At 34.3% G+C, this 11,382-nt stretch overlaps 1 protein-coding gene across 1 annotated transcript; it reads right to left on the bottom strand.

The window, feature by feature from the left end:
• Nucleotides 1–4,048: 4,048 nt before the first annotated feature.
• On the bottom strand, nucleotides 4,049–10,897 carry LOC132547085 (uncharacterized). The gene is made up of 8 exons (XM_060210845.1): nucleotides 10,816–10,897; nucleotides 8,679–8,851; nucleotides 7,363–7,559; nucleotides 7,105–7,166; nucleotides 6,589–6,690; nucleotides 6,372–6,402; nucleotides 5,808–6,175; nucleotides 4,049–5,512 (listed from the first exon to the last, which is right to left on the bottom strand). The coding sequence occupies exons 2-8, from the start codon at nucleotides 8,847–8,849 to the stop codon at nucleotides 5,241–5,243; spliced, it is 1,203 nt and encodes a 400-aa protein (XP_060066828.1). The 5' UTR covers nucleotides 8,850–8,851; nucleotides 10,816–10,897; the 3' UTR covers nucleotides 4,049–5,240.
• Nucleotides 10,898–11,382: the final 485 nt, after the last annotated feature.

Consider the following 11,382-nt stretch of genomic DNA (forward strand, 5'->3'; position numbering starts at 1 on the left):
CCTTAAACTTAGTGAGAACATTTTGTTTCATAATCAAAGACTAAGTAAGATAAAACTGCAGTTCAAATCTGTCAATGAGTTTCTCATCTCTCGGATAAAACTTCATGTACTCAATCCCCGCTGAGTATATGAAGACAAAAAAGAAGTATTCGCTGTCCCCAAACACATTTTTAAGCACAATAAAATGCACATTCTGTAACTGAAGTGCAGGACTAAATACCCAAACTTTTAGCAAATGTTTTTAAAGTTATAGTAAATTTGCCATTGCAGTTAAAAACTAGACCAAGATAAAAAAAAAACTTATCTACCAATTCCCTAATTACAACAATTTTAATTTTGTCCAGATTAACAGCTAAATTTTATTATACAGAATACAAATTCAAAACACTAGTACGTTTTGGAGATCATATATGTCTTCTAAAAACAGGACAGTATCATCAGCATACATTAGAAGGAACAAATTGATCAGCTGTAGGGGGTAGCTTTAACAATTAAAATTAATTAACTCTAGTTGTATGTTATTAATGAGGAATTAGGGATAAAGATTCCCCTGTAGGTATGTAGTTTCTTACCATCAATACAATTACCACATTTCCATAGAGACATTCTTCACTTATCATTATCTTCTATAAATAAAACATTTTAATTCTTTATGCATTTATAAAGTGATATATTTACTACATGGTTTAATCGTTTATCTGAATTTAGGCCCATACCACTAGACTCTCAGCACTTTCTAATAGTACGAGGCCACCTATGAATTGACTGCAGTATTCTATAATCGTCACAATTCTTGATATCTAGTAATAATCTAACACCCTCTGTCATTTGTCTCACTTCACACGAATACCACCCCATTTCGCCACTAACAACAATATTACTTGCACCTCCAAAAGTTCCAATGAAATATCTACAGGCTTTATTTTGAGTCATGGCCACTTCACTATATCAGATAAAACCCCGACTTCCAGACCATACAAATGACACAAGTTCCGTCAGAGAAGTTTGTAACTTACAATCAACGTTATACCGCATTTCGTCAGTATGTCCGTATTTGTAATAAAGTACTGACACTGTTCTACTTGCAGACTTACGCAGTTCCTGAACAACAAACTAGAGATTAAGAACTCCCGGAACCATTAACCCATGTATTTATATATCTATGTACCGCCACTAACTAAATCATATTCTATCAGAAGTGAGATGGATTTCTATATTGTACCACATTCGTTTTCCCTTCGTTGACGCACAACTTCCATTTTTAACACCAATTATCAAGCAGTTGTAAGACGTGTTGTATAGAACTTCCATCTGGTGCAATCAATGCTATATCATCTACACAAGGAGAATGCACACATCAACATCATCAACATTGACCCTTTATGTAACATGTCCTAATCAAGGTCATTTACAAATAATGAAAAAAAAGTGTGACGAAACTTTGCAGCCCTGTATTAAACATTGCTTCATGTCAAAAGCATCTGTTAGTCTTCCTTTCACTCTAGACTGGACATTATTATACAGAAATTAGAGGGTTTGTCTATAGTTGCTATGGATACCTAAGTGTTTCATTCTTATCGATAGAAATTCACGTCTAACACAATCATTTTTTTTCTTTTCGACAAAACATACAAGGATTATTTCCGAATTTTCCTATTGCTTAAAATGGAATATAAACTTTAATGGTGATTTAGACAGTTTTCTGAAACCGTTCCGTTCCTCCGCTTGAAAGCCATTGGTCTCTAATCAATTGGACAAACGTCTATCTGAAATATTGGCCGACATTTCATACGGAAAAGATATTTTTAAAAAATTCCTCTGTAACTCAAAGGTGACCTAGGGTCTCACCCTGCTTTCAATACAGGGTTTCTTAAATTAGGTCACCAGATGTATGGAACCTGGCCATTTATATATATATAAAAAACAACATGAACTATCAAATAAAAAGTCTACACATTGTGAGTGATGTGATACCGATCTATGTATATCATAAACGTCTAATGCTTTATTACGTTTTACACCAGCATCTTCTACCTCTTTATAGGAGATTTCACTGCATCACTTCATGGCGAAGTGTGTGACCGTCCCCTGTCACTAATTGTCTCCCCTGTTCTGCTTGACGTTTTTTAGCTATGGTAGAGACTGTACCGTAGAGTGTATACATCCTTTTTTACGACGGAATATGACTTGTATGGAGTTTATTATGGCATACAAGAATTTTAAATGTGTTTTATTACCATTTTACTGACAAAAAAAAAAAAAAAAAAAAACATAGAAATAATACATTTCTTTAAATTATCACATTTTCTTTTTGCAAAATTTACATTTTTCACTTACACAATTCCAAAAAGTGTAATGATGTAAAAGATCCAACTGTTGCTGCTGCTTGTTGCTATTGTTTTCTTCTGTTTAGCTACTCTTTGCTGCTGTTTTGCTACTGTTTGCTGTTATTTTGCTGTTCTTTGCTGCTGTTTTGCTACTGTTTGCTGCTGTTTAGCTACTCTTTGCTGCTGTTTTGCTACTGTTTGCTGTTATTTTGCTGTTCTTTGCTGCAGTTTTGCTATAGTTTGTTTTTTGCTGCTGTTTTGCTGTTGTTTACTGCTGTTATTTATTGTTGGTATTGACAAATTTTACCATTTTACAAATTTTACTTCCAAAATATTATTTTTTTTTTGCATTTTACACCAAAAAAATATATTTAAAAAAATCATAAAATTATTACATTTCTTTAAATTATCACTTTTTCATTTGCAAAATTTTACATTTTTCACTTTGAATCTACCATACTTGGGTATTGAAAAGAAGATTTTTGAAGATTTAATCAATTTTACCCCTCTTCTTTGGCCCCGCCCATCATGCCCCTGGGGGCGGGGACCCTTTAATTTACAATCTTGGGCCTCCTTTTCATCTTTTCAGTGAAATCGCTTCAGATGTTTTAAAGAAGAAGTCGAAAATATTAAAAGGGTTCGACGCATGAAGCTGGACAGAAGGCGATCGCAATAGGTGACCATGAGACTAAGAAGGCCTATGTATCAGACAATGTTTTCCCCTTTTACCAGGTTATATTGAAGGATTGTTAAGTTTTTTTTTATTTATTTCGTACGGTACTTAACACTAGCAGTATCAGGTCAGTAGAAAAATTCTCAAGAAAATCAACTCACTTAACGACAACAAAATACCAATATGTCAACATGATTGTTATCCAAACTCAAAGTCAACACAACTGGTGCAAAATAGGAATTGACGAAAGATTTATAAGACACACTTGAAAATGTTTTCGATCACTTTGAAGTACTTGTCTTGGTAAATCTAAATAGCATACATGTATGTGGAGAAAAAAATAGGTGTCAAGAGGGAATGTTTTCGATTTGAAGAAGAGGCAAATGAATATATATGTATGCTTAAAGTTTTTATTTAAAAAATTAACATATGTATAACTATACAAATATATAACCAGTGACATGAATTTGGAGTCAGATTTCAACAGTATTCAACATGGATGTAGGATACTATTAAAATTTGATCGATGTAAGGACAAACGCAATAATATAATCAAAATGCTCTGATTATATGAACGGTGGGTGATCATGGCAAGTCTTATATATTCAGATATTGTAATGCTTTTGATATAGGAGCGATTAGGGATCATTTTAAATTATGCACATCTTGATGTGGGTGATTGAACTATTTGCAAGTACTATTATAAAATATAAGCTTATAATACCCTTATACCAACGTTCACTATCGTTATCAAATAAAGCATGATGATATATGTTATTGCAGTCAACATTAACAATTACTGTACTCTCTGAGCAATTAAATTAACAACTCACACACTTGTTAACAAACTAAATATACACACTTGTAAAACATGTGTTATCACAGACAACTTTAACTGACACACTCATTAACCAATTAAATATGTGTTTTGGCATTATCAACATTAACTCACACACTCATTAACCAATTAAAAAGTGCTTTGGCATTGTTAGCATGAACTCACACACTTATTAACCAATTAAGTACTCACACACTCATTGACCAATTAAAAATGTGTTTTGGCATTGTCAGCATTCACTCACACACTCATTAACCAATTAAATATGTATATTGTCATTATCAACATTAACTCACACACTCATTAACCAATTAAAAATGTGTTTTGGCATTGTCAGCATTCACTCACACACTCATTAACCAATTAAATATGTATAATGTCATTATCAACATTAACTCACACACTCATTAACCAATTTAATATGTGTTTTGGCATTAACAACATTAACTCACACACTCATTGATCAATTAAAAATGTGTTTTGGCATTGTCAGCATTCACTCACACACTCATTAACCAATTAAATATGTATAATGTCATTATCAACATTAACTCACACACTCATTAACCAATTTAATATGTGTTTTGGCATTAACAACATTAACTCACACACTCATTAACCAATTAAAAATGTGTTTTGGCATCGTCAGCATTAACTCACACACTTATTAACCAATTAAGTATGTATATTGTCATTATCAACATTAACTCACACACTCATTGATCAATTAAAAATGTGTTTTGGCATTGTCAACAATAAGTCACACACTCATTAACCAATTTAATATGTGTTTTGGCATTAACAACATTAACTCACACACCCATTAACCAATTAAAAATGTGTTTTGGCATTAACAACATTAACTCACACACTCATTAACCAATTAAAAATGTGTTTTGGCATTGTCAGCATTAAGTCACACCCTCATTAACCAATTTGATATGTTTTGGCATTGTCAACAGTAACTCATACACTCATTAACCAATTCATATATATTACACAATGTGTTCTCACAGACAACATTAACTCACACACAGACGAGAACAGATAACAGATAACACTGTTTAGAGTTATTGTTTTTATAATATACATACATAGTAAACGATAATAATTGTTGTAGAAATATCTTAAATATAATTTCTGATAAAACTTAGTATAAAAAATCATTTAACGGTCTAGAAATTGTACAACAAATATGTTCTCAGCCCTCCTCAGCTGTGTCAGGAACATTAACACTGAGGACTCCTAGTATCAGATCAGTACTGCAACAGTGTATCCTTGCTGTAGATCAAGGATAAGTTTTACAATTAAATTGTCCTTGTGTCATCAATGTGTACATGTCAGTATTCAGATAAAAGTTAGCAAACATACACATTGATATAGCAGAATAATATAAGTGACCTCAAATTTTGTCCAGTATATCTTTTCTACCTATGTCACGAATAGCGTTTTTGAGATCATCAACTGTAGCTTTAGGATTGCACTGCCACCATTTTTGCAGGGTTCTGTATCCTCGTTCCTGAGCACCGCTATAATCATCTCTAATGATGTCGATGTCTGTTGTTGACACGTTTAGGTGTCTGCCTAGAATTTGATAATTGTCGTTAGGCGCAATGTATTTTGATACTTTCTCTATTACCTTCTTTAGTTCTGCGTGATCTTTCCTGCGTTTGCCTGCAAGATATGAATCCATTACCAGTTAAAATAGAATATGTGCTAATAACAAAGTCTGACACAATACTTATTTTGAGGAAACGGATTTATAATATATAATTACATTCAAACTATACTGGGTAAATCTTGTTATTAATTGGCAATGTAGAGGAATCCAATTCCAGTATTGGTAAGACGAGAAAATTACTTATTACAACCTGTGAAATCTCCTTTATAGAAAAAGAATCAAATCTGAAAAAATGTAATAATAACAGTGATGCATTTTGTATAAAATATTGATTTAAAATTGTTTTACCTCCTGCGGGAGTGAGACCTTTGCAGGGTGAGTATCGGATTGGGTCAACCCTGTCAGTCGTGTCGACGGATTCATTAATCATCGTCACTATCGGAGCAGCATCTTCTTCAACATCAGAAGACAATTGAACGTTCTCGTCCATAGTTTCTGTTGGACATTGCAAATTATATACGCTCGGTTCTAAATGTTTGCATTTTGTATCCGAGAAGTCATCATCGCCAATCGCCTCGATGTCAGCAGTGGGACTTATGCTGTTGCTCCAACGCCTGACAGGGTTTGGTTGTGGATCGTAAGGGCGTGCTGCGGACACAACGCTAGAGGTGTTGCACCCAGAGTCGACATTTTGCATTATAGGCTGACCGTCAACTCTGTGAACATATCAGATATCACCGTATCAGCAAAAGAGGACACAATCGATCGTCAACGAAATCAGACATCAAGTGGACATCTGATAAAAGAAAAGACATTTCGAAAAGCGGAAGAAAAAGTAAAGGGTGAATTTATCTCTATATTTCAATTGATCAGAAGAAAGTCTTAGTGCTAATAATGTTACAATCTACTTACCCTGTATTTTGTATCGAGTAGCCATGAATAGCTGTGAACAGAACAATTTGTATGATTAATATACAAATTTTAATTTTCAACATAATTTTCATGCATTTATTTTCCTTAGTATATACAAATGTATCGCTTCTATTGCCTAAGAGAAGTTCACCCATTCGAAAGACGAAAGCTACATTAAGTATGCCTTACTATCTATAAGTCACGTGATAGTACCCACCTCTACGGCACAGGTTCGCAACAAAAACTGTGCTGATGACAAATGCCATAAAAATAAGACATATCACCAAAGCGTTGTCACGGTACAAGGTAAATGCATCTTCTGCAATACAAAACAAGACATGTTTATGAAACATCATGCCCCCTGTTGCAACAAAATTCTTAAGTGCGACATTAAAACTATACTGTGTAAGGCATGTGTTAATTGCACGCTTACTTTTTGAATTTTGAAACACTTATGTCTTCATTGTGGTAATGATTTTGATGTATACTTTCAAGTGAAGATAAAAGGTCACGATCAAGGTCACATTGCCAAAAGAGTTTGGTACCACCAAGGAACACGCATGCCAAATATAATAGCAAACAGACAGCACAAAAAACACATTCAGGTATCTTATTGCCCCAATATTTCGATCGGGGGCATAACAATGTATTAATCATGAATTTGTTTACGTCGTCATGACATGATTCATCTAAACTTATACAGAAAGTTGACTCAACATTAAATCATACATACCATTGTTTTTATAATCTTCATGGAAAATGGTGGGTGGCACTTGGCTTGTTTCTGCTGTGCTGCTGTATAAACGGTAGTTGTTGTAGGTTATTTCATGTCTACGTCACGTACGAAAATTTAAAGATTAAAGACATTTTTATTAAAAAAAGACCCAACATATGACCTGGTCATTCGAACTTTATCGAAAAGGAAACAATGTAAAATACTTTGTTGATTATTGATGTTTTGGTAAAAGATGAATACATTCAGATATCTTACTTGTCTTTGATACGTTTACCGCAAACCTCATTCCTGTCTGGTGCGCACGCAATCTTTACAGTCCGCCCGGAAGCAGCACAGTCTTTACATGGCTTACATTTGAAAGCACGTCGAGGGTTGTACATTCTTACTGGACACGTTATGCATGGTTTACACCTTAGAGCACCAAATATTTCATTAACCTCCACTGGTTCTGTCTGAAATGTGGCGAAGAAACACATAACCTTGGTAACAGCTACATTTATTGTAAATATAACACGAAATGTGCCGAACAAAGACATTACCTTGGTAACAGCTACATTTATTGTACATATAACACGAAATGTGTCAAACAAAGGCATTTCCGGGTAACAGCTACATTTATTGTAAATATAACACGAAATGTGCCGAACAAAGACATTACCTTGGTAACAGCTACATTTATTGTAAATATAACACGAAATGTACCCAACGAAGACATTACCTTGGTAACAGCTACATTTATTGTAAATATAACACGAAATGTGCCGAACAAAGACATTACATTGTAAATATAACACTTTACTATTTTCATTTCACTGGAGATATTTTTGTGTCGATATGAAAACGTTTTACTTTCTTTTTATATTTAAAAGGGGCCAATAAACACGAGACAAAATACACGGACAACTTATACTGAAGGGTGCTGGACCAAATTTTTACTTTATACTTATAACAGTTTTACGTTGTAGGGAAACTTTAGCTCAAATACCCTTCAGTATTTTGTTTTTATCATTTGAAGTAATAAATCATCCAAGGTGACACATTAATTTGGTATGGAGAATGTGACATGCTTTTAATTGCGTTTTAGATATATATAAGATGTCGAATCATTCAATTAAAGCAATATGTCATTGGTCAAACAAGTCATAGAATTTAACCAATAAATCGTGAGGTTTGATTGTCATAGGTCAATAAATAAAGATCGCGTATAGAATTGGTCGTTAATTCTATCATTGCTTTAAAGATTCCAAACTTGTCAAACACTGATCTGGCAATAATACTGGCAGCTCCGACTTCTGAAATTCGACTTAAAATAGCTTTCAATGTGATTGATCTTCATTAGTCCGAGGAACATTTTAATGACAAATTTGGGTAAACAAAAGAGGAAAATGCTGACTGGTTGAAATATCAAATTACACTATGATACGACGTTTGCCTGTAAGATAGTCGAAATATTATCTACACAAATTAATATATTAATCTCAGTACATATAATTATTTAATGGATGTAAACATGAAGGTGACCATTATACCTTGTTTACACAGGGAAATGATACACTCACAGAATTACTTACCAGATTTGTTCCCTCCCCAGCCAGACATTTGTCACACATGCGACATTTATTCTGGTGTTTGTGGTAATACCGATTCTTCTCTGCCAAACATGGCGGATTTCTGAGAACGTGAGCATCAGTAATGGCTATACTGAACATGCTAAGTAAGTAGATAAGGCTGATGTAATCCATCCCTAACAATTAAAAAAAAGATTCGTTTGTAAAGACAGTAACTATTGTCATATAGCAAGAAAAGTATAGAGAAAAAATTATACAGGTGCTAATTAGAAGAGCTGTATCCAGTCTATAGTAACTGGCAACCAATCCCACAATAAAGAAGTATGAAGGGCATGTTTTAATGGAGGTATTTAATTACTAGTTATGATAGGTATATCAGAAGTGTGCATGTCTACAAGGTATCACAGTACAGTAAATAGTGATGTCATATGTATGCTAATACAAAAATACGGTTATGCCATTGGAATTCTAATGAGTGAAATGTCATTGAGCCCAGAGTTACATTCACTGTAATAATAACATTTGAAGTAAAGAAAATGGAACATTCATCCTATTGTAATTTACTATTAATCTTAACCATCCTGAATTCTTTCATTTAAATCTGAAGGAATGGCACTTTTTTGGCAGACGCAGTAAATCTTTGTCAGAACTTGTTAACATCCAAAAATCGCGATACCCCCGGCTTGTTAATAAGTAAATAATATCCCTGTATTAATATATGTTGAATAGGTTTCGTTTGAATACCTCATAACAGCGTAGGATTGCACTATAACTAACTAAACACGGATCATAAAGGCAATAGGTAGTACAACTTCTATTAATAACACACCCGAGTTCTATATATAACTCAGGAATCTGCCCACAGGTAGTGTAGGTCAAATAACATCATTGGCATTTATTTAGTATCAATAAGCAAACTCGTAATGATCAAGTTCAATATGTTCAACCCGTTTTAAAGCTCAATCAGTGACTTATTGGCATAAAGCATCTGAGCTCATTTCAACAAATCGTAATGTGCCCCAATGGTCATTGCGCCGAATAATATCAGCATGGGGGAGAAAATGGAATAGCCATATAACTGTATTATGAATAATATCGAAGGGAGAAAAAATCAACAGCCGTTTGTAAGCTAGAAGTGCACACATATCAATTTCTATCAGGGTTGCCTTTCCTTACAGTCACATCTTTACGTCATAAAATCGTTGCTGTGATCTGCTGACTATTTTTCATTAACGCACTGCTTTCCTGAAACCTAAAGTCTGTCATTCAAAACCATCAATATTTACATGTGTTGTCTTTCCTTACATAGGTATACTGCACGTTTGGGGCAATGCAGTGCAGTCTGGGAGAGATAACATAACTAAAACAGAATCGCGTGACATAAGGATATCTCCGTCCTTAGCAAACGGTAACAGTTATAATAATTTTTAGGTATCGTGCAAATATTGTGTTAAGAAACCCATAGCAAGGGAAGATAGGGAGAACTGGACTGAATGGAAACTGTACAAGATAACGCTTAATTCTGTTGGATCAAAGGCGGATTACCACCAGCAATAAGATCTGAGTCATTTCTATGTTTATTCATAGTTTGTGTGCAAATGACGTCATCATAGTTGCACGGATCAGTGCAACGCTAGTCCTGGAAAGTATTTGCGTGGATCAATATGGGATAGCGAAGACACACCACATTTAACTTCGCTACACGATGTAACTCTAGTGGTACATGAAAATTATGTGAACACATAAATAACAAGAAATATGATCTCTTTACTGTCTCCGTCCAACGAAAATCATTGTGAAAAATAACAAAAGTCAAAAATAAAATCCTGGTGTATATACCAAGAAGGTGCATTGAAATGCCAGAGCCTTGATTTACAAAGAATAGAAAAATAAACAAAACTGTTTATCTTAAAGAATACATAGCTTTGTTACATTGTATATCACCTCTACTGGTACATGTGTAATACTGATACTGTTCCGTAAAAGTTAGAAAGTAGTTACTAATATTTCATTTTTCAATTGTATATCAACAATAAGTTTGAAAAGTTTTCTTGTAGTTTTACATTTTGTTACCATGGTGATTCTATGCAGCTTGACAGAAGAAAGTCATTTGAACTGATTAATGATATGCAATACTTACTTTGAGTACAGATGATTTCCGGTCACTGAGATAATGCCATCGATTAAAGTCGCTGTATGATTGTATTATTTTCTTGCAATGATTCTATGTTTTCATTACAGAAACAGCTGATCGCTACAGTCGTGTGACTCGGCCCTGATTGGCCTAACGGAATCAGCCCAACGAGTTAAAATTAGAAACAACACAAATCTGGGAAATTCCCGAAACACAGATATGCCGCGGCAAGAACATTACATTTATATTGCGTATCGTTATGCAGGCATTTGAGAGTGTGGCCGCACATTTGCTGAGTCATATCGGGGTCACAGTATCTGGAACGTATTTCTGGTAGGCTTGCTTAACATCGTGGAATATAAGTACTTTAGACATACCATAATGTCTGTTGACCGGACGACCAAGGCGTACCACGCTCTGTGTTGTTAGTAAAGTGTCATGTCTCCTTGTTGTTGCTAACTACTGTGACAACCTTATATTCCGAAGGCCTAAAAGTCTGAAGGCCCAATAGTCCGAAGGTCCGTTAGTCCGAAGGCCCGATAGTCCGAAAATGGTTACGTATTTTTGTTTCTA

This window comes from Ylistrum balloti, unplaced genomic scaffold (genome assembly GCF_031769215.1).
Source record: "Ylistrum balloti isolate Yb309-2 unplaced genomic scaffold, AGI_CSIRO_Ybal_v1 Utg369612, whole genome shotgun sequence".
Lineage (NCBI taxonomy): Eukaryota > Metazoa > Mollusca > Bivalvia > Pectinida > Pectinidae > Ylistrum > Ylistrum balloti.